This window comes from Eleutherodactylus coqui, chromosome 4, assembly GCF_035609145.1.
Source record: "Eleutherodactylus coqui strain aEleCoq1 chromosome 4, aEleCoq1.hap1, whole genome shotgun sequence".
In the NCBI taxonomy this organism is placed as follows: Eukaryota; Metazoa; Chordata; class Amphibia; order Anura; family Eleutherodactylidae; genus Eleutherodactylus; species Eleutherodactylus coqui.
This window is the reverse complement of record NC_089840.1, coordinates 77,660,292-77,684,844: the sequence shown is the minus strand read 5'-3', so window position 1 is coordinate 77,684,844 and position 24,553 is coordinate 77,660,292. Positions and strand designations below refer to the sequence as shown.

The window sequence follows — 24,553 nt, the reverse complement described above, 5'->3', positions numbered from 1 at the left end:
CCCGCTGCGGGATAGCGCGGGATCATATGTGATCTCGCGCTATCCCCAGGACGTACCGGTACGTCCTGGGCCGGGAAGGGGTTAAGGCCCCATTTACATGGGTGACCCCCCCCCCCTTCCCACCACCCTGCTAGTTGGCCAGGGATTGAAAAATCCCCGCCTCCTATAAGTGCTGGCTTTGATTGGCTGATGCTTAGCCAATCACAGCCAGCACTCGCTGAATGGCTGTGATTGGTTCATCGTGTGCTGGCTGATATTGGCTAAAGCGTCAGCCAATCGCAGCCAGCATTTCAGGAGGCAGGGATTTTTCAATCCCCGGCCAGAAGGTGATGCAGAGAAACAGGACCGGGACCTGGGGAGAAGACGTGGCCAGGCTGACAGCGCTTCTAAAGTGATGCATTATATAATCTTTATTTGTATAGCGCCAACATATTCCGCAGCGCTTACATAGACGGGGAATACAGAAAGACAAAAACTACAGAACCACGGTTACATAGTAATCAGTTGATGGAAACAATAGGGGTGAGGGTCCTGCTCCAAACGAGCTTACATACTACAGGTAATGGGGTGATACAGAAGGTAAAGGGGCTGGAGATGTGCACGGTATGGCGAGGTGGAGAGTGAGGGATTCTATACACATAGACAATGGTCAGACATTTGGCTGTGTGATGGCAGAAACGGTATGACTGCAGGAGCGGTATATGATGGCTAGCAGGGATTGCAGTCAATAGGTCAGGGAGCATGTTATCAGGCGGCGTACAGAGGGGTTTATTTAGGGTATGCGGTATCCAGTGGATAGCGGCGATCGCAAAAAAGTTTTTAAAATAGTAAAAATAAGCTTAATTTCACCTCCCCTCATGGATCGGCTCCATGAGGGGAGGTGAAAATACTCACCCCCGGTCCTCAGCGGTGTCCCGCTCTTCCGGGACCGGAGTCCCCTTCTGCGCATGCGCGCCCGATGATTGACATCGGACGCGTGCACAGAGGGGCTCAGGACCCGCGAAATTTAAAATCCCTCTGCTCCTGGCTGCCATGTGTAGCCAGGAGCAGAGGGATGTCACTGCAGAGATGATCACTGTTATCTAATGGATAGCAGTGATCATTTAGAGTAAAAAAAAAGTGTAAAAAAGTAAAAAGAAAAGTTTAAAACGCTTACATTTCATCTCCCCTCACGGATCATATCTGTGAGGGAGGATGAAATTACGTACAAACAAAAAAAATTTGTACTGCGAATGACTGCCTGTGTGAGTAGGCAGTTATGCGCAGTACATTACGCAGCCGTACGCAGGGTCACAGCCGGGCTCACAGGCTCACAGCCGGGCGTTATTCAGATCGCTACCAGTAATACGCAATTTACAAGAAGCCCCGGGAACGATTGCCTTCCTGCAGTTCCAGGAGCACCTTGTTGAGCTTACGGAGACTCATGAAGCGCCACTTTTTACACCACATACCCACCACTGAGGTCAAGAAATGACCCCCAAAAAGCATGAGAGGAGGGGGGATACCCGGTTTTATTGTACCCCATGTACCCATCCCAACCAGCCTCCGTAATTACTCCTGTCTTTGGAAATACCACACAGCTCACATTATTACTTTTATCTAAGATTTGCGAACGCCGAAAAGGGCGCGGAGTGTGTGTGAGCGGGGGGGGGGGGGGGGGGGGAATTTTTAGGGAGTCAATTTTTATTCCGTACAAATAAGCAATGGGGCCTGGAATGTATTCAGTTGTGCCCATGAAATCCAACGGGTGTTCCCTCCTTTATAGGCCTTGCCATGGGTCTTGTAAATTAGGGCCACAATGGGTATGTTACTGAACACGGGACAAACGGGGGTATCCATTTGGGGGTGAACATCTTCATTCCTATGTACCCTGTACAAAAAAGCTGTTTTTAAATTTAAAAAATTGTCCAAAAAATTGAAAATCGTAACTTTTTCCTTCTGCTTTGCTTAGATTCATTCAAATACTGTGGGGTCAAAATACGCAGTACACCCCTAGATGAATTTGTTAAGGGATCTAGTTTTCAAATTGGGGTCATTTAAGGGGGTTCTTTATAGTTTTGGCCACTCAATGGCTCTATAAGTGGGCAATGGGGCCTGGAATTTATTCAGTTGTACCCTGAAATCCAACGGGTATTCCTTTCATTGTAGGCCTAGCCATGCATCCTGTAAGTCTATTAGGGCCACAATGGGTATGTTTCTGAACACGGGACAAACAGGGGTATTCATTTTGGGGTGAAAGTCTTCATTTATACATGTGCTGTACAAAAAAAACCACTTTTTAAATTGACGCAATAGCCCAAAAAATGAAAATCGTAATTTTTTTCTTACTGCTTTGCTTAGATCTATTCAAAAATTGTAGGGTTAAAATACACAGTACACCCCTAGATAAATTCGTTAAGGGGTCTAGTTTTCAAAATGGGGTCATTTGTGGGGGTTCTCTATGGTTTTGGGCGCTCAAGAACTCTACAAGTGGGCAATGGGGCCTAAAAGGACTTGAAGCAAAATCTATGTTCTGAAAGCCACAGATTACTCCTTTCATTTTGGGCCCCGTTGTGCATGCGGACATAATATTAGGGCCACAATGGGTATGTTTCTGAAAAGAGTACAAACAGGGGTATCCATTTTGGGGTGGAAGTCTTCCTTCATATGTGTGCTGTACAAAAAAACTGTTTTTAAAATGACAGAATTGCCCAAAAAACAAACAAACAAAAAAAATCACATTTTTACCCCTTTTGCTTGGCTTGAATTCATTCAAAAACTGTGGGGTCAAAATACGCAGTACACCCCTAGATAAATTCCTTAAGGGGTCTAGTTTTCAACATGGGGTCATTTGTGGGGGTTTTCCATGGTTTTGGGCACTCAAGAACTCTACATGTGTGCTATGGGGCCTAAAAGGACTTCAAGCAAAATTTCTTTTTTTGAAAGACACTGACTACTCCTTTCATTTTGGGCCCCGTTGTGGACTTAGATTTAGAATAAGGGCCACAATGGGTATATTTCTGAACACGGGAGAAACAGGGGTATCCATTTTGGGGTATAAATCCTCATTTTCATGTAAACTATAGGAAAAAATGCCTTTAAAATGACAGATTTGCAAAAATATGAAATTTTATTTTTTCTCCTCTAAATTGAATGAATTCCTGAAAAAAACTGTGGGGTCAAAATACTCATGACCCCCCTCAGTGAATACACTAAGGGGTGTAGTTTTTAAAATGGGGTCATTTGTGGGGGTATCTATTTTTCTGACACTCATGAGCCTTTCCAATCTTGGCTTGGTGTAGGAAAACAAAGTGTTCCTCAAAATGCTAAAAAGTAATGTTAAATTTGTACGTCTAAAGTTTTTCCAATGTGCTTCCAAAATAAAGTAAACGGGTGGAAATATATCTTAGCAAAAATGTCTATATTATGTTTGCACATATTTAAGATATTGCAGTTGGAAATGTGAAAAAATGACGATTTTTTTCAAAATGTTCCCAATTTTGGCGCTTTTAAGAAATAAACACATTCTATAGGTCTATTTTTTCCGCCTAGATGAAGTACAACATGTGGCGAAAAAACAGTGTCAGAATCGCTTGGATATGCAAAACCTTTCTGGTGTTTTTCCACGTTAAAGGGACACGTCAGATTTGCAAAATTTGGCCTGGTCATTAAGGCGCAAACAGGCTTGGTCACTAAGGGGTTAAGATTGTTCATCTACGGAGAACAGAAGGGTCAGAGAGGTTTATATGCTGAGGAAAAAAACAGCATGGTGTATACGCCCCGAGTGGGATAGGAAAACCCAGGGCTCACTACATCAGCATAAGGTCTGACAATGGCTTCAAAACAATACAAATTCAATAAATTATATGTAGCAAAGACTGGTTCCTATAAAAACTAGGACTTGTCCAACAAAAATACAAGGTCTCAGACAGCCACAATAAATAAATAAATAAAAATCTAACAAACACTGGAAGACAAAAGGGTAGTTAAGACTGAAAGTAAGTTATATCATTAAGGGGTTAAAATGGACCTAAAGTGACCACGTTCTGCTCTAAATATTTTTAAATGAGCAAATTCTGCAATAGTGATTTTTCGGAGAGGAATTTTTCAATTTTAATGAGACTTTTAGGGCTTCTTCAAATGACTGTATTTGCATGTATAAAATCTATGTGCGCAGAGTATAGAACCCATTGATGTCATTCGGTTCCTTTTCGTAAACGTGTTTGCAAAAAAGTAGGACCTGTTCTATCTTTCTGCATATTTTGCGGCCAAGGACTGCATAGAAGTCTATAAGGAGGTAGGCAAATGCTCAATACACTGCGCCATTCCGTGAAAAAACGAACACAGCTGGACCTCATTAGGCTAAATAGCCCTTTAAATCAAAGCTGTTTTGGGAGAGGGGCATGTGAACAGACCCTGCATGCGCAAAATATATGCGGATACGCATGCAATTCTACCTTTTTCATGGCACAAATGTGTTGGACTGAAGTGTGCGCAACTCCACATATGGTCAGCTGAATAAGCCCTTAAGGTTTTGCTATTTTACCCCATATCTGTATAGCAGAAATACTGTGCCATGGTACCAGTAAAAATGTCTCGCATTCCGTATCAATGGGACCAGATGGTAATCTGACAACTAACACATGAATTATCAGATAGTCATAGAAAACTATATAAAGGGCTCCTTCACACGAGTACGCCTCAGCACAGGTTCATTTGTGCGCCAGATACACTGAAATGGCTAATTAATCTAATGTGTTCCAGATGTGTTCTTTTCCAGCGAAGTTACGCAGTGTTTCATGCATCTCCTTGCATACTCCCCATTGACATCTATGGAGACCTTTGGTGCGCAAGTATGCAGAAAAATGGAACCGGTTGAATTTTCTTTTTAAATTTGCACGACTGAAATGCACAAAATATATAAATGTGTAAGAACTTATAGAAATCATAAGGTTCTATTCTGTGTATTGTATGTGCACAGACTTCTGTGTGAAGCCAGCTTAAAAGTCAAATGATAGGGCTAGTAGTAGAGATTATAAGCAACATAGAGACTTTGGCTGTGCTTTGCAGGTTGGTTAAGGCTGCCTGTCCATGCCCGTGACGGAATATCGCTAGCGATATTCCACTGCGGGGGAGCGCTGACAGGCTCACCGCTGCAAATCACAGCATGCCGCGATTTCAATCTCACGAGCGGAGAATTGCTCGTGAACATCTGGCTGCGCTTTCCAGAGTTAGCCTATGAAAAGCGTGTCAACTCGCCTGTGGACAGCCAGCCTAAGGGCGCCGGCACACAAGCGTAATTTCCGCCCCTGGAAGCTGCCATAGGATTGCGTTAACAAGCACAATCCTAGGCAGATGGCCGCGCGAAATCTCGCGCAGCAAACAAATCGTGGCATGCTCCATTTCTCTGTGCGAGCCCCGCACAGAAACGTCCCTCACCGGCCGTCGGCCCCGCTCTGCGCCGGCTGATGAAAGAGCCGGGGCCGCGGGAAAGGTGAGTGCCCGCGCTGCTCTCTGCAGACGCTCGATTCGGGTCCTGCTGCGAGAATTCTGCAGGCAGCCTAAGACTCAGTACATGTTGTCATGAGCCACCTGGGAACCTGCAATGGTAATAACACTGCAGGTACTCTATTTAGCCAGGACATTAATACCCGACAGGTGAAGTCAACATCATTGATCATCTTGTGGCAATTGCATTTGTCAGGGAGTGGGAGATATCAGGCAACAAACAGACGGGCAGTTGCAGAAGTTGATGTGTTGGATGCAGAAAAAATAATGTTCGGGTGTAAGGATCTGAGCAACTATGAGAAGGGCCAAACTGCTGGCCAGATGATTGGATCACATCATCTCCAAAATGCTCGTGTGTTCCCTTTATGTAGTGATTAGTACCTACCAAAAGCAGTTAAGAGAAGAAAACCCAGGGAACCAGATACAGGGCAATAGGCACCAATCCATGCAACCTACAGGACTTAGTGTTTGCCGCTAACATCTTAGTGCAGGATACCACAAAGCATCATGTGAGGTTTTGTGGAATCCATGACTTGACCGTTCAGAACTGTTGTGGCAGCATGAGGAGTACCTACACAATATTGGGAAGGTAGTTAAAAAAAAAAGTTTCAGGATAATGACATGCGACTCCTATACAGAGTATGTATTAGGCTTCTGGCACACTAGCCTATTTGTGACTGTGTGCTGGCTGCGTTAATCCAAGGACACCTTATGGCTCCCTTATAGCCAAGGACTTATACACAGGGATGTTTCTCAACCCCCCCCCCCCCTCCTCCTCCTCCCCAACACAGACCCAAGGTCTACATGAAAAAGATCATGGCATGTTAAATGCATTGAACCCAATGCATTCTTTCAGATGGCCGGCGTATTTACACAGGTGAAGCGCTGTGTATATACGTTTGTGTGAAGGCAGCCTAAACGCGAGCCGATGACTGAGACTCATGCGCTTCTTGTGCATCATTCAGTTTCTGCAGGACTATAAATCATTGTTGGTTCCTTCACTTGTTCTGTTTAGACTAGAGATGAGCGAGCATACTCGGTAAAGGCAATTGCTCGAGCGAGCATTGCCTTTATCGAGTAGCTGCCCGCTCGAGATGAAAGGTTCGGGTGCCGGCGCAGGGGAGCGGTGAGTAGCGGCTGTCAGCAGGAGGGAGCTGTATTAGCGTGAACAAGCTGGTGATGACATCACCAACCCATTCACTCGTGCAATGTGGAGCGTAAAAGGAGCATTAACCCTTTCCAATCCACTGTCTGACCTCTGAAGACATTATGATTTAAGGCTGTACAGCTCCGATGTTGGAAGACGTCCGTCGGGGGTTCTCTTACTCTATATTGCCAGCCTCTCTGCTGTCGGAGCCTATCCAACATGCCACCTCATGCAGTACTGGCTTTAGTCAGCATATAGTGCTGTTTAACGGCAGAAAAAGAGTAAGCCCCCTAGGAAAACCAGGATACAAATTGGATTGGAAAGGGTTAAGGCTATCGGAGACACAAGTGTACAAGCTGCCAAGTCAGCACAATGTAAACTATAGTTTATACAGCTTGTGGAAGGAATAACTTCCCAAATTAGTATTTTACTTGTTTCACAGGTTTTACCTAATACGGCAACAGCTTTTCTGTTTATGGTCAAATATAAACTATTACTTTAGAGAATACAGATAATAAGGCAATAGAAATATAAGAATTTTATAAGGAGGTTTATTTTGGTCACATTAACATATTAATTAATAGGGCTGGGTTCACACGGGGTGGAATTGCCACAGAATGTCCATGCGGGCTTTCTGCATGGAAATACTGTTGGTAATTTTTATCCTGGAATAAAGCAGCAAAGTGGATGAGATTTGCCTAAATCTCGTCAGCACACTGCAGCCACTGAAATTGACATGCCACGCGGCATTCAAAGCCGCAACATGTCAACTGTATTGCCGTTTCCGCTGCAGCCATCTCTCCTCTCCATGGCGAAGAGCTGGCTGCAGCTGGCGGCAAGACTTCAAGTTGTGGAAATCTCGTGGAATCTCCATGCGGTCACGCTGCGGACATTCGGTGAGATTTCCGCCCCGTGTGATCGCAGCCAAAAAAAAAAAAAAAATCAGAAAGACAAGTCAAAAACAAACACAACCAAACACATGAACAAGTAAGAAATGCTTAAAGATTTGAACTCTATGGTCAGCAGTATTAGAAATGTCGCTCTGGATGAAAATGATCCATAAGACACGCTGTACTTCAAGACATGTACATCAAGTCTTAAGGCCCATTTACACGGGACGAATTTCGGGCAAAAGATGCCTGACACTCGTGCCGCACATTCTCGCTCTAGTGCTGCTAAATGGGAGCCAGTATCGCTGGCTCACAGCGGGGCGGCTGGAGAGTTCTCCCCTGCCCCTCTCCATTGACATAACATAGCGGCCGTTCAGTACTGAACGGCTGCTATTTACACCAAACAATGATCGCTCAGCTCATCGTCCATCCTTGATGCTGCATGAACGAGGGACGATGAGCAGATCGTTGATTGTTCAGTATTGAACGGCTCCTATGTTATGGCAGTGGAGAGGGGCGGGGGAGCGCAAGGAGAGAAATCTCCTGCAGCCTCCCCGCCCCCTTGTTTGCCGCTCTGTAAGCGAGCCAGTGATGCAAGTTCTGTACAGCAGCACGGGAGCAAGTACACACAGGGACAAGTGTCGAGCATCGTTTGCCCGACACTCGTCCCGTGTAAATCGACCTTTACTGAAAATGTTATCTATATATTAGCTATGTAAAGATGCTTAAGGTTACAAGATATACAAGACACTTAAAACAGCCTTCCAAAGAGTGCATCCATAAGACTGCTCATGAGAGATGCCTCCAGACAGAAGTCTAATGGACAAGACATTTGATATCAGTGCATTTTAGCATGTTTCAGTTAATTTATTGACATCCATACAAACGCAGAAAAGCACTTTAATGGAAATGGCATTATTTCATTTAGAAAATGTTATAGCAGAAATAGTTATTAAAAAAAAAAAAGACAAAAGTTTCTGGATTTTTAATTTAATAAATCACACAGTTAATCTCTGAGGCCTTGCTCACCCGAGCACCGAGAGGGATTTTCCAGCCCCATAAAGCTTTCATAAACCGCTAACAATGATATAAAGCAGTATTACCCAAATTGTGAGGTTTTCAGGAATTCCATAGTATTGCGCAGGTGATGTAATTATTATCAGTGCCTTGGACATTACCACAGCTGATCTCTCTATAGAGGTCAGGAGGACCGCCGTTTGGTCTACACTTTTCTGGCTCCCGCCGAAAATTTGTTTACTGGTCTCCAGCATCCAAAACAAGCAAGTTCTTGAGGCTACCCACACACGGAAAAGCGCGACGAAGGGCCGTGAAACTCAGATATTGTGCTTGCCAATGTGTGTTTTCATGGTGATGCGAGACGTCCCTTCACTTCAGTAAAGTAGCAATCCTCCAGTGCGGCTTTCAGCTGCCTTGGACGGTCGGCAAGAGATTCTCATTGTTTCAATGGCAAACCTCGAATTGTACTTGTGTGCACAATTATATATCTATCAGAATGTCCTGTTCTTGTCCGATTTTCGGATGAGAATAGCACATTTGAACATGCGATGTTCAGCACATTGAACAGAATATCAGGTGCAAATTTTAAATCACCCATGGCCTTAGGTTAGCTTCACACGGGCAAGCACAATAATCCCGCTCGCCACCATGTGAAATTCCTGTTGATACGAGGCATTTTCATGTGAGAACAGCCTTGCATCACTTCAGGGATTCTCTGCCGTAGTGGTCACAGCCGTGGCAGAGTATTCTGGGGGTTCTCCTATTGTTTTCAATAGGGGCCGATGGCAGCAGCACTGGCCACATTGAAGGCAATGGGACAGCAATCCGAGATCACGCAGCCAGATAGAACATGCCGCGATTCGTTTCCCGCATAGCATCGTGGTGCCATGCGGGAAAACATCACTAATGTGTATGAAACTAGTCAAATTAACGGGTTTCATATTTGTGTGTCTCAAAATGCACAAATCGCCCGTGTGAAGTCGGCCTAACGCCTCATGTTCACAGGCGGATTTGAATTGCGGACAATCCGCAATTCAAGCCGCCCATAGAGAGCATGGGCGTGCGCAGCTTAATTAAAGCATGAGGTTTTATTTCGCAGACCTTCTGGTCTGAAAAGCAAATCCCAGCATGCTCCATTTTGCTGCGGATCCCACAAGGACGGCTTCCATTGAAAACCCGAACAGGTAAGTAGAGAACCCGCAGTGTTGGATTCCACTGCGGGTTCCAGCATGCGGAATCTGATCTGCCCGTGGACAGGAGGTCTTAGGGAGACAATACGCCCGCCTTGCTGTCTCATATACACCCTTCACATGCCTCTGAAGAGCTACTTACCCATTTCAAACCACTTTGGCCCGTAAATGCATAAACAATGATTGTTCAAAGTAAAAAAAAAACCTCAAGCCCAGTTTGCAATAAGTCTGAAACATGTATGATCAGGCTAAAACGAGGCACACGTCAGCGGTGCTCATCAGCCAACTAGACTATTAGGGATGGTTTGTTTTACATACGAGGAGATCAGTTATTGTACTATAGGAGGTGAGCTTTAGGGTTTACTCAATGATTGCAGAACTGCTGAGGATTTTCTGAAGCAGAATTGGATGCGGACAATCTGCAGGTTTTTACAGTGTAAAGTGGATGAGATGTGGAAAAAATCTGCACGTTTAATTGGCCTGCAAAGCCAACTTTATATCCAAGTGCATGTCAAATTATACTGCCCATTTTTACTGCTGATTTCCCCTTTTCAAGTAAAGGGCTGAAATACGCATTAAAATCCACTTGTATCACATGCAGCGTTTAGACGCAGAGCCACACCAAAGTCTTCAGTGGAAATTCTGCTCCACGTAAGCATACCTTTAGGCTGGGTGCACACGGTACAAAAATCTCCGCAACAGGACCGCATGGAAATTCTGTGATATTTCTGCAGTGAAAAGGCTACTTTAAAACCTGTGCCATTTGGCGCTGGATTTTAAGCAGCTTTTCAGCCCGAATTCCGCAGTGGAAATCTCTACCCATAGAGAGAAGAGTCCGCCGTGGAAATGGCGCGAAAACTGCAATGTCGCAGATTTGAATTCCGCGCCGCATGTTAGTTTCTGTGCAGCTTGTCCACAGCATGTGACTGAGATTTTTGCAAATCTTGTCCACTTTGCCGCTTAGTCTCATTTTTAAAAATGCTTGCAGAATTTCAGTGCGGAGGATATGCACGGAAATTTTGCAACATTTTTCACCCCGTGTGAACCCAGCCTTAGGGTGCCTGCACCACAGATTGCCTCCAAATCCGCACCATTGTTGCGGCTCTTGACACATATTCGCAGTAGAATTCACCCCTTCAATTGAAAGAGTGAAATCTAGTATGGATTCATGTCAAAACCAGTTTCAAGGAAGTTTTTGCTGCAGATCCGCACCAAAACTTGCCAGGTGTGAACATACCCTTAAGTAGACTTCTGGCTACACAATCTTTAGACTGAAAAAAAGGGACTTGATTCATAGGTACCGTGTGTGGGAGAGGCCTGACAGCAGATGTACGACACAGGGCTTAATAATCAACACCAAACAGTAAAAACAAGACTTTCTTGCTCTGTATTCTCCCGACCTGCGATATATACATATTGTTTAATATACATTATAATTTCACTAAGGGTATGTATTTACAGTGCTCCATGTATTATGGGAGAAGCTGCAGCCACCATGTAATTCATGGTTAAAGCCGAGTACATTTGATGCAGTCTCACAAGGTTCATTCGGAGTGTAGTTCAGTCATTGAGGTTAAGCCGGCATCCCAAAATGTGTTACTACAATTCTCCAAGTTGCCCCTCCATGGTCCGGACCAGAACATAGAGCTCCGCTAATCCCACAAATGAAGCCACAATCACCGAGGACAGTACCCGCTGGAAGAGAAGAGAGAAAAGCATATTAAGTGACACCTTTGTTAAACAGGTAAATTAAATGGGTTATCAGAGTTACTGTAATTTTTCTTTTAAATCCCTTCTCCCCATGCTTGAAAATGTTAAAATATCCTATACTCCCCTCTCCTCGCTCTCCTGCAGCCCTTACCTCCTGTGACATTGTGCTTACAGGATGCAGTTGGCCAGTGTATATGACGTCACAGGCTGCTGCAGCCAATGACAGACCTCAATGCTGGAACACGGAGGACTGATTGGCTGCAGCAGCCTACAATGTCCTGTGCACAGGCTGACTGCAGCTTTCAAATGAAACCTAGCATAGAGAACGGAGCCGCGGTGCTGGAGCTGTGGGGAGACAGGGGAGTATGGGATACTTTATCATTTCAGGAATGGGGAACACTAATTAGAAATCAAATCTATTACTAGGACAACCCTTTAACCCCTTAGTGACCAAGCCTGTTTGTGCCTTAATGACCAGGCCAAATTTTGCAAATCTGACATGTGTCACTTTAGCATGGAAAAACACCAGAAAGGTTTTGCATATCCAAGCGATTCTGACATTGTTTTTTCACCACATGTTGTACTTCATCTAGGCGGAAAAAAAAGACCGATAGAATTTGTGTTTATTTATTAAAAGCGCCAAAATTGGGAAAATGTTTTAAAAATCGTCTTTTCACATTTCCAACTGCAATATCTCAAATATGTGCAAACATAATATAGAAATTTTTGCTAAGATATATATTTCCATCCGTTTACTTTATTTTGGGCGCACATTGGAAAAACGTTCGTTTTTTTTTTTAAACCATTTAGGAGACGTACAAATGTAACATTATTTTTCAGCATTTTGAGGAACACTTTGTTTTCCTACACCAATCCAAGATTGGAAAGGCTCATAGGAGTCAAAATGATAGATACCCCCACAAGTGACCCCATTTTAAAAACTACACCCTTTAACGTATTCACTGAGGGGTGTCATGAGTATTTTAACCCCACAGTTTTTTTTCAGGAGTCAATGCAATTTAGAAGAGAAAAACTAAAATTTCATATTTTTGCAAATATGTCATTTTAAAGACAGGACTTTTTTCTATAGTACAGATGAAAATTAGGATTTGCACCCCAGAATGGATACCCCTGTTTGTCCCGTGCTCAGAAACATACCCATTGTGGCCCTAATCTTACGTCTGGATGCACAATGGGGCCCAAAATGAAAGGAGCAACCGGTGGCTTTCGGAACAGAAATTTTGCTTGAAGGAGATTTAGGCCCTATTGCACACTTGAAGAGCCATTGAGTGACTAAAACGATGGAGAACCCCCACAAGTGACCCCATTTTGAAAAGTAGACCCCTTAACGAATTTATCTAGGGGTATGATGACTTTTTTGACTTCACAGTTTTTGAATGAATCTAAGCCAAGCCGAAGGAAAAAAATTACGATTTGCATTTTTTTGGTAATTCTGTCATTTTAAAAGCAGTTATTTTGTACAGCACATATATGAATGAAGACTTGCAGCCCAAAATGGATACCCCTGTTTCTCCCGTGCTCAGAAACATACCAATTGTGGCCCTAATCGTATGTCTGGATGCACAATGGGACCCAAAATGAAAGGAATAACCGGTGGCTTTCGGAACAGAAATTTTGCTTGAAGGAGATTTAGTCCCCATTGCCCACTTGTAGAGCCATTGAGTGACTAAAATGATGGAGAACCCCCAGAAGTGACCCCATTTTGAAAAGTCGACCCCTTAACGAATTTATCTAGGGGTACAATGACTTTTTTGACTTCACAGTTTTTGAATGAATCTAAGCCAAGCCGAAGGAAAAAAAATACGATTTTCATTTTTTTGGTAATTGTCATTTCAAAAGCAGTTTTTTTTGTACCGCACATATATGAATGAAGACTTGCACCCCAAAATGGATACCCTTGTTTGTCCTGTGCTCAGAAACATACCCATTGTGGCCCTAGTATTAAGTCTATATGCACAATGGGGCCCAAAATGAAAGGAGCAACCGGTGGCTTTCGGAACAGAAATTTTGCTTGATGGAGATTTAGGCCCTATTGCACACTTGTAGAGCCATTGAGTGACCAAAACGATGGAGAACCCCCACAAGTGACCCCATTTTGAAAAGTAGACCCCCTAACGAATTTATTTAGGGGTATGATGACTTTTTTGACTTCAGTTTTTGAATGAATCTAAGCAAAGCAGAAGGAAAAAATTATGATTTTCATTTTTTGGCAATTGTGTCAATTTAAAAACAGTTTTTTTTGGACAATGTATATAGGAATGAAGACGTTCACCCCAAAATGGATACCCCCGTTTGTCCCGTGTTCAGAAACATACCCATTGTGGCCCTAATCTACTTAAAGGAAACATAGCTAGGCCTATAATGGAAGGAGCACCCGTTGGATTTCAGGGTACAATGGAATAAATTCCAGGCCCCATTGCCCACTTGTAGAGCCATTGAGCGGCCAAAACGATAGAGAACCCCCACAAATGTCCCCATTTTGAAAACTAGACCCCTTAACAAATTCATCTAGGGGTGTACTGCATATTTTGACCCCAAAGTATTTGAATGAAACTAAGCAAAGCAAAAGAAAAAAATTACGATTTTCATTTGTTTGGCAATTTTGTCAATTTAAAAACTGTTTTTTTTGTACATTGTACATAGGAATGAAGACGTTCACCCCAAAATGGATACCCCTGTTTGTCCCGTGTTCAGAAACATACCCATTGTGGCCCTAATCTACTTACAGGACACATGGCTAGGCCCATAATGGAGGGAATGCCCGCTAGATTTCAGGGCAGAACTGAATAAATTCCAGGCCCCATTGCCCACTTATACAGAAAAAAAATTGACTTCCTAAAAATAATATCCCCCCCCTCCCCCCTGCCATCCCCATTTTTTGGCATTCCCTAAATATTAGATAAAGGTAATAATATAAACTGCATTTTATGTCCGAAGACAGGGGTAATTACGGAGGCTGCTTGGGATGGGCACATGGGGCAAGAAAACCGGGTATCCCCCCCCCTTCCTCCTCATGTATTTTGGGGGGTATTTCATAACCTCAGTGGCGGGGATGGGGTATAAAAAGTGGTGCTCTGTGAGGCTTTGTAATTTTGCTGCGGTGCGGCGGTCTCACAGAGAAGGCGCTCAACAAGCTGCTCCTGGAACTGCAGGAAGACGAACGTTCCCGGGGCTTCTTGTAAATTGCGTATTACAGGTAGCGATCTGAATAAAGCCAGGCTCAGGCAGCCGTAGGCGGAATCTGCTTGTGGAGGCCCGCAGCGGATCTCATCTGTGAGCCTGGCTGTGACCCTGCGTACGGCTGCGTAATGTACTCACACAGGCGGTTTTTTGTTTATATTTCCCGTGCCGTCGCTTAGAGATGACCCGGGTACCCGCAGCCCGTACACAATGTGTTTGCATATGGGCTGCGGGTATATCCGCGGTCAAAGAGCACAATGGGCTCTAGGTCACGGTTATCCACGGTAAAATATAGCATGCTGTGTTCTGTTTCTACGAGTGGATTATGTAATTCCGACCCACTAATTGGGGGGAATTGTGTAATCCAATGCATGCGATTGATCCGTGGATTACCGCTGATCAAGCGCATGCAGAACCCGTAATTCCTCTCCGGTCATGTGTGACCGGCCTAATGTTAGTTCGCTACTTTATCACGTGACCGGGGACCGCTCAGCGAGGCCGCCGGTCACTGCTCCAAGCACTCAGCGACTGTTGGTCGCTGGGAGCAAGGAGATTTAAAATTTCCTGGGCTCCCCGGCTCCTGCGAATGTGTCCGGCATTTTGCCGGCGGGCGCATACCCAGAAGCTGGCAGGATCCATGGAGGATAATCGCATCTGGATTCAAATGCGGAAGCCTCCGTGAAGATGTTTCATCTCCCCCCACCGATCGCATCGGTGAGGGGAGATGAAACTGCCACTTTTTAAAGAACTTTTACGTGATCGCCATTATGCATTGGATAACGGCGATCACGTGACCAGTAACCGCATACCACGGCTCCCCGTGACATCTCCAGGCTCTTGGCGACCTTTGGTAGCCAGCAGCAGGGAGATTTTAAATTTCTTGGGCAATCTTTCACTTTTGCGCATGCGTCCGCCAACATGCTGACGGGCGCATGCGCTGAAGCTGGGGTAAGGTCCACGGATCAACATCCCACCAGGGAACAAATCCGGGACCTTTGGTACGTAATTTCATCCCCCCTTACGGATACGATCCGTAAGGGGAGATGAAACTTTAACTTTTTAAACTTTTTTAAACTTTTAACTTTTTAACTTTATATGATCACCGTTATCTGATGGATAACGATGATCATATGACTGGTAACCGCATACAGCGGTCCCCAGTCATATCTCCCTGCACTCGGCTATCTGTGACAGCCGGGTGCAGGGAGATTTTGAATTTGCCGGGCTCGCTGGCTTCTGCGCATGCGCGCCACATCGGCACATCGCAGAAGCCAGCGGGGGTCCCGACACCGGCCGGAGGACATCGGCGGACCTGGGGTGAGCATTTTCACCTCCCCTCATGGATCCGATCCATGAGGGGAGGTGAAACTTAAATTTTTTTTACACTTTTCCGCGATAACGACGATCGCAGTACCGATGACATCTCCTGCCTCCTGGCTACCTACAGGAGTCGGGAGCCAGGAGATTTTAAATTTCCCGCGCCGCCGGGCCTTCTGCGCATGCGGCTGACGTAATGCCGCTTGGCGCGCATGCGCAGAAGGACGGCTACGGGGCCCGAAGCATCGGGACAGCGGGGAGCCGTGCCGAGAAAGTAATTTCAGGTGAGTAATTTCAGCTGCTCCGATGGATCCGATCCATGCCGGGGGGGGGTCCGAACAGCTACCTGCGGACACCGACAGCATGGAGCTGTCACGTCCAGAGCCCGAGGGGCTTTATTCTCTGCAGGACACATGTTTTTACGTCCTCAGAGAATAAAGCCCACTTCGGGAGGACGTAAAAACACTATGGGCTGGTCGTTAAGGGGTTAAAGTACAAGTTCAGTGACAAACATGACTTATTTAACAGATAGAACATTCATTAAAATCTTTCCGATTGTGATGCCCCAATCGCTCTAAAGGTTGTTCACTTGTCTGATGTGACTTACCATGGAGTCTGGTGTACTAATGAGCACCCGCGATAACCGCAGACAATAATTCACACAGTAGTTTTACAGAGATTAGGGCAGAAATAGTCTTTCTTCAATCTTGTGTTTTTAAGCCCATAATTGCATAATATATCTTTATAGGGAACAGAGCTCTGTCAAACATGCAGGCCACTAAACGGATCTCGGTACCTAACTGCATGCTATATTATACAGCTCAATATATAAACAATATGCAGAGAGCGCCTCCTAGTGGTGGCTAGACGGCATCTAATCTTTTAAACATCAAACAAACCATTGTAAAGTTTAATTGCTTAAATACAGTTTTATCAGCACAGAATAAAAAACAAAACAAGAAAACACACACAAAATATGATGTATGGGTGGACAGTTTTTTAAAGAGTACCCATTACCATACATGACAGGACTCTTCTAGTAATACCTGTATTCCCCTAGATGGAACAATTCTGGAGCATCTTTTCTTATTATGCTGTTTTGTGCTGTTCCTCTGATATTCCTTGTAAAAACTTAGGAATTCACTGGCAACTTGAAATATAGGCCCTTCCACGAAAACAAGCCCTAGCTAGACTACATGAAGAAAAAAAAAAAGCAATACTCACCTAGCAGTCGGCGTTCGGGTTTCTCGCGCGCTGCCGCAGGCTTCCGTGTTCTCCTGAAGGCCGACAGAGTATTGCTTCCTGGTAGCGGGGCTTGAATACCCCGCCTTCAGCAAGCTAATGCTCTGATTGACTGATGCGGCGCTTGATTAACCAATCAGAGCATTAGCTTGCTGGAGGTGGGGTATTCAGGAGGAAATGCTCTGTCGGCGTTCCGGAGAACACGGCAGCCTGCAGCAGCGATGGAGACCAGCCGGCTGCTAGGTGAGTGTTATAAGATAGCCCAGCCCAGCCCAGCCCCCCCCCCCCCCCCCAAAAAAAAAAAAATAAAACACTGTACCTCTTTTGGGGTAAAAAAAAAAAAAATTATATATATATATATGACAGTGTCTTATTTTCAGGAAAACACAGTATTACTTTAAAATAAAAATAGGGTTATTATGGCAGCGAGATAGAGAAAATCATAGTTTAACTTCCGTGGCAAATCCTACTACTGAAAACCTGAGGCGTACTGGTTGTCAGGGAGTTTATTTCCAGGCAACCAGATTGTCGGGCTTAACTCTGTTCAGTTTAAAGATAGGTTAGAAATGTGCCGACCATAGGGAATGTGGAAAACTACTTGGCAGTACTCATCTGATTAAAGAGGTTTTCTATGTCTAAGGCTGCATTCCCACGAACATATATCGGCTTGGTTTTCACGCCGAGCCGATATACATCGTCCTCATGTGCAGGGGGGGGGGGTAGGATGTAAGAGCCAGGAGCAGGAGCTGAGCTCCCGCCCCCTCTCTGCCTCCTCTCCACCCCTCTGCACTATTTGCAATGAAAGGAGGCAGGACAGGGGCAGGGCTAAGTCCCGAGAATTAGCCCCCACCCCCATTCCGCTTCTCGCCATTGCAAATAGTGCAGAGGGGCAGAGAGGAGGCTGAGAGGGGGCGGGAGCTCAATTCCTGCTCCTGGCTCTTCCATCCTCCCCCCTGCACATGAGGACGACGTATATCGGCTCGGCGTGAAAACCGTTCGTGGGAATGCAGCCTAAGCTATTGATAATCTATGTTCAGTTTAGGTCATCAACAGTTGATCGGCAGGGGTACATCGCTCGAAATCCATGCCAATCAGCTGACTGAAGTAACAGCAGCGCTCACGCTATGTCTGCTTAAGTCCATACCAAGCACAGCGCCATACACTGTATAGTGGCTGTGCCTGGTATAGCAGCTCAATTCCATTCACTTAAATTAAACAGAGTTGCTCTCAGACAATGTGATTGATTAATGTGACATCACATGCCTAAGGCCCAATGTCCACCAGGAAAATAAATTTATTAAATCCAAGCGGGTCTCCCGTGTGCGTGATCCGTACCCATAGGGAATCATTGGGCACCCGCAGGTTATTAAATACCCGTGGATGTCATTTTCCCCGGTGTGCAGATTCGCACGCCTGGAATAACAACCGCAGCATGCTCCATTTTTGTGCAGTTTTCCCGCACGGACGGAAGCTGCCCAGATCCATGGCACAGATCCAGCTGTCACTGCGTCCGTGCCGCGGGAAAGCAGGAGTTAAGAAAAAAAAACAAAACTGCATGGTGCATGCGTGGCATGCTGCTGGCGTCCTAAGCGAATCCGCCGTGCAGAAGAAAGAAGATCCGGCCTGCATGGAGGAGAGCCCCGCAGCGTCTGAACAGGTGAGTATAATGTATTTTCTGGCCTCATGTGTGCGGTCTGGGTGGAACCCGCTGCAGGATTCTGCATGAGGAAACCATGCGGGCCCGTGGACATGAGGCCTAAGAAGAGGCTGCGGCGCTCATAAGTAAGTACTTTACCTGCAAGGACAACAGCAGCGAGGCATGAGAGTGAATGACAGCTAATAGCCATATTTTCAGATGTTAAACTGTGGAGAAGTCTGATAATTCTGAGGAAACCTACTATGAATATTTACATAAAGAATAAAATAATCAAGAGAAGAGGCACATCTCAAACCCGACTCACCGCAGCAGATTCTGTGAAGACATACTGACTTCCGATATACGTGCACGCAAATGCAGCTGCAACCGTGACTAAGAAGTTGAATACAGTAATGATGATCGTCTTTAATGGCCGTACTGCAGAAAACAAAAAGGTAAGACATAGTTATGGTGCCCATACATGCTGCAGATGTCAGCACCCTAATACCTGGTGCCAACTTACTTTAATCAGGACTCCTGCACCGCATGGGTATCACACTAATGATATACTGTATCACTAGCAGCTAATTACTTTGGAAGAAATATTCTGGTCAGTGGCCTTGCAATAGTAGTTTTCATAGACATCAATAATAGCTTGAGAAGTTAGTACCAATCACACATATCTAGACATACGGGCTACCAAAGCTTATGCCCAGAAGGATCACCTTACCTTGTCTTCCAAGGTCAGCCAGAGTTCCTTGCCGACTGGACTGTACAAAAGGGGTACAATAAAAAATAATTAGCAGGTTATAAAAATCCCATGATAGTATCAACAGTAAACGCTACACCTAAAATTGACGAATGTTGCCCACATGACCAGTCATATCAGCATGTAGTGTCTTAAACTACCGAAGCATAGTAAGATACATTGTGTATCAGGTGGTCAGAGAAGTGGTTCAGCCATCTTTGTTAGTCCATGCTCAGAGGGTTGTTTTAAGAGGTTAAGCAAAATGCCCCTTGGATCCGTTGTCCTTTCCTTAGGCCGGGCTCCCACGGGCGCATGTTTACCGTGCATTATGCAGGCTCTGTACGCCCATACTATACGTGGTAGCTCACAGGCAATCAATTACATTGCCTTACGCAGTTCAGTTCACATCAGCATGTCGGAATTGCGTAATACGCAAGTGCAAAATAGAATGCAGCATGCTCTATTTTGCTGCGTATATACGCGAGATAGAGCCCTTCGTTCTTTATGAGCGCATATATACATGCACCCATACACAATTTCATTGCGTATGGTCCACGTGTAGATGCGTCAAAGCATGAAATATAGAAGAAAAAAACACAGCAGGTGTACTGCACATGACAATGTATGAGTGTACGCGGTCATGCGCAGTACAATTTTTGCCACCATATGCGGCAGTACGCAGTGTCACGGCCGGTTCCAGGGCTGTAAAATGCTGCGTGTACCCCCGCAGCGCCTTACGCTTACAGCCATGTGAGCCCGGCCTTGGAATGCTGTTAAGATTTCCAGTTACAAATCTTTGAGCAATATCATAGTGTTTCATGTGCTTTACAGATCATCTAACTGCGATGGCTCAAGTCCTTTCCATCTACTTCCATGTCATAAAACAGATTATCCCACCTGACACGTGACGTTCTTTGTGATCCTCTTGTATTCCTCATTTGCCAGCTTAGCCTTTATCTTCTCTAGACGAGCCACAAGTTCTGGGTTCTGAAAGCAAAACAGTCGACATCAAGCTGCTGTCCAGTCCTGAGGGCTCCATCACTGGAGCCGAACACAACCTTCCCCAACAACGTTGGCCGGCGTGCCACCTCAGAGGGGTCCCGCAGATGTTTACGCAGCAACAGAGGCCGGTACCAGTAACACCCCACCTATCAGAAGAAGATTCCGATCTCTTTTCGGTACCCCCTTATAAAATGTATATAAATATGAATTCCCCGGCACCATAGATATAGGAAAACCCCACGATGGAGGACGAGCACTGAAAACCAACGTGGGCTTTGTCAACACTCCATTACACTGTAGCTTCTGACTTTAATGGCGATGCTATGTCGGATCTGTTGAAGAATGACAAATCCCGCTGACATAATAAGGTTTGTTGGGGGCTTCCTCAGATTTGGCAAAGAGAACAGCGCTGCATGCTGCTACATTCTGTTCAGCCCTCGTGATGACACCCGGGGTATATCCCCCCGCCTAAAAGGGCACAGACAGCGGTTTTCCTCACGAGACGGACCTTTAACTGTTCTCCGAGCTCCTACAACGCACTGCGCAATAGTAACAGGAATACAAGAGATTACGTTATGGTCAAATAACTGCAAAATCAGAACGAACAGAGTAAAGCCAAGAACTGTAGAACAGAGGGAACATCCCTAAAAACAAAGTACTTGTATAGGTTAATTGGCTGAAGTTACCCGCTCAGGCAGCTGGACCGCCGGTAAGTGGATCTCGCTACCTTCCAGCAGCTCATGCAGGTACACCTTGGAGCCTACAAGAAAGTGAAAGGACAGGTAAGGCAGATTGTCGGGTGACATTGTACACCTGTAACACAGAACTCCTCAATCTGCGGGATCTGAAGGGACTTTACGACACTTACAAAAAAAAATAATTTAAAAATTAGCCCCCGGGTCAGGAATGGCATAAGAAAACTTTACATTTGATCTGGAATATGGTTTTCTCCAGCAGGTTTTGGGGTATTTTGTAGCTTCTTAATTGTATAGTGTGCACACCTCATCGACCAGATCAGACACAAGCTATCAGTCTCATATCCAAAATGGCTCTCTGGGCAGAAACACCCAGACAGCCCCTTTTATTGTAAAGCATAACACCTGCCCTTTAATGGGCGTGCAACAGATTACATCAGTAACATATAGGACTCTCATTTGTCGGATCATATAGAATCCCCCACCCCTCTCCGAAGTCCACTGTGTGTCTCATTTGTCCTTTGTTCTATTACTTTCAGTTTTGACCGCATGTATCTCTTTGTTGCAGAAGTTAGTATGGAGAAGTTTCTGTGTGGGGGATGGGAAAGGACTGGGGAAACACTCAGTATTGTATACAAGCAATAACAACACTGTGATTTAACTCTTTCCTTATGCAGCAGAGTTCCACATTAGGCTGAAGTCACAAAACACACATAATACATCTAGTTTAGTACAAATCGATAGACATTTTACACTGACTAATCATCATGTCTATCACACATTGCTTCCCTTTTCCAGCAACTGGCGACAGAAGTCATGGGACTCACTGCTTCCTGGTTCAGCGGGAACAGAGTGGAAGAGACAGAGTCGGAGGCGCTGGACATCAATGGGGAACATGGCAGCAGTGGTCACATGGGACGAGAGGTCATCGTTGGGCGTACAGTATATGGGTTTTTGTTTAATTCATGATTTTTGCATAATCTGCAGATAAATCTACAATCCGGGTTTGTTGCAGACGCCTTCATTAAACGCAACAGAAAAGATTTGCAACAAACTAGCAATATAAATTAACGCGCTACGGAATTAGGAAGCTGCATCACAGTGGAGAAGATTCATTAAAGCCTCATCCACTTTACTAATCCCGTATTCTACTGCACATTTTCCAACCGCACATCCAGACGGAAAAAAAACCTGCAGCATTTCTGCTACGTGTGAGCGCGGCTTTACAGAAAGAGTAAGAGGGGTTAGTCACTTGAAAAAATAAAAATCCAAAAAAAAAAGGAACAGTAATTGCTTTGAAAACAAAACAAACAAACAAAAATACCCCACCAAACACAACTTTCCTTCTCAGTCGCCTGCAGATCGCGATCCCCCGTCTTTGTTTACATGCGGCCAACATGTGACCACTGCAGCCAATCCGTGTCCTCGGTGCTCATGCGCCGCACTACTGGCATGAGCACTGCCCGGTGAGGGACTGAGGAGGGGAGAAGGTTTTTATGATTACACCCCAGGGTTCACAAAAGGTGGAAATGATGGGGAATTTCTGCAGCTGAAAATTCTGCATGCAAAACAGACAAAATTTGCGCCATTGGTGCGGAGTTCAACTAGAGATCCGCAGCGCCTCCGCAGCCTCAACGCCCCCTCACCTCCAAACCCTTCACGCTGTCAGCACTTCCTCCACCCGGTGGCTTCTAGTTAGCGCCGCTGGTCAGGTGACGCCACTTCTGCATCACCTAACCAGCAGCGCCGCTCACTAGGGGCCGCCGAGTACCACCAGAAAGGCTGCGCTCATAGCGCAGAGGATACAGGGGGAGCGTGCGGAGGCGCTGCTTATTTCTGGGCAAATTCTGACTATTTTGGTTACGGAAATGCTTCGGAACTTGCCATGGAAATCCCACAACATTGGCCCGCCGGTGTATGACCTGCCAGGTGTGACCGTGCCCGCCGGTGTACGACCTGCCAGGTGTGACCGTGCCCGCCGGTGTACGACCTGCCAGGTGTGACCGTGCCCGCCGGTGTACGACCTGCCAGGTGTGACCGTGCCCGCCGGTGTACGACCTGCCAGGTGTGACCGTGCCCGCCGGTGTACGACCTGCCAGGTGTGACCGTGCCCGCCGGTGTACGACCTGCCAGGTGTGACCGTGCCCGCCGGTGTACGACCTGCCAGGTGTGACCGTGCCCGCCGGTGTACGACCTGCCAGGTGTGACCGTGCCCGCCGGTGTACGACCTGCCAGGTGTGACCGTGCCCGCCGGTGTACGACCTGCCAGGTGTGACCGTGCCCGCCGGTGTACGACCTGCCAGGTCTGACCGTGGCCGCCGGTGTACGACCTGCCAGGTCTGACCGTGGCCGCCGGTGTACGACCTGCCAGGTCTGACCGTGGCCGCCGGTGTACGACCTGCCAGGTCTGACCGTGGCCGCCGGTGTACGACCTGCCAGGTCTGACCGTGCCCGCCACTGTACGACCTGCCAGGTCTGACCGTGCCCGCCACTGTACGACCTGCCAGGTCTGACCGTGCCCGCCACTGTACGACCTGCCAGGTCTGACCGTGCCCGCCACTGTACGACCTGCCAGGTCTGACCGTGCCCGCCACTGTACGACCTGCCAGGTCTGACCGTGCCCGCCACTGTACGACCTGCCAGGTCTGACCGTGCCCGCCACTGTACGACCTGCCAGGTCTGACCGTGCCCGCCACTGTACGACCTGCCAGGTCTGACCGTGCCCGCCACTGTACGACCTGCCAGGTCTGACCGTGCCCGCCACTGTACGACCTGCCAGGTCTGACTGTGCCCGCCACTGTATGACCTGCCAGGTCTGACTGTGCCCGCCACTGTATGACCTGCCAGGTCTGACTGTGCCCGCCACTGTATGACCTGCCAGGTGTGACTGTGCCCGCCACTGTATGACCTGCCAGGTGTGACTGTGCCCGCCACTGTATGACCTGACAGGTGTGACCGTGCCCGCCGGTGTATGACCTGCCAGGTGTGACTGTGCCCACCACTGTATGACCTGCCAGGTGTGACTGTGCCCACCACTGTATGACCTGCCAGGTGACTCCTCACCTCTCCCCCGCAGCAGGGAGTGCAGCTCCCGCAGGACCCTGAAGGACACGACGGCCCCGGCTCCTTCCTCCAGCACCTCCCGTACAAGGATCTGGGTGCCCGGTGTAAAGCTGTCCTGCAGCTCCCGCAGCGCTGCCAGCAGCGGCGCCGTCACCCGGCACTCACTCGCCATCTGTACGACCCCGCGCACTGGATTCTGGGATGAAGG

The 24,553-nt window shown here is 46.4% G+C and overlaps 1 protein-coding gene across 1 annotated transcript; it reads right to left on the bottom strand.

Moving 5' to 3' along the window:
* Nucleotides 1–11,094: 11,094 nt before the first annotated feature.
* Nucleotides 11,095–24,551, bottom strand: TMEM199 (transmembrane protein 199). The gene is made up of 6 exons (XM_066599713.1): nt 24,346–24,551; nt 21,274–21,347; nt 20,483–20,572; nt 19,568–19,607; nt 19,163–19,275; nt 11,095–11,426 (listed from the first exon to the last, which is right to left on the bottom strand). The coding sequence occupies exons 1-6, from the start codon at nt 24,515–24,517 to the stop codon at nt 11,331–11,333; spliced, it is 585 nt and encodes a 194-aa protein (XP_066455810.1). The 5' UTR covers nt 24,518–24,551; the 3' UTR covers nt 11,095–11,330.
* Between the last annotated feature and the right edge of the window lie 2 nt (nt 24,552–24,553).

Excerpts from the sequence above, each read along its gene's own strand:
- TMEM199 (XM_066599713.1), bottom strand. The coding sequence starts at position 24,517 with ATGGCGAGTGAGTGCCGGGTGACGGCGCCGCTGCTGGCAGCGCTGCGG. Across the intron at positions 21,348-24,345 it reads CTCCCTGCTGCGGGGGAGAG|GCTCCAAGGTGTACCTGCAT; the intron begins GTGAGGAGTCAC and ends ACTTTCTTGTAG. Across the intron at positions 11,427-19,162 it reads TCTTCACAGAATCTGCTGCG|CGGGTACTGTCCTCGGTGAT; the intron begins GTGAGTCGGGTT and ends CTTCTCTTCCAG.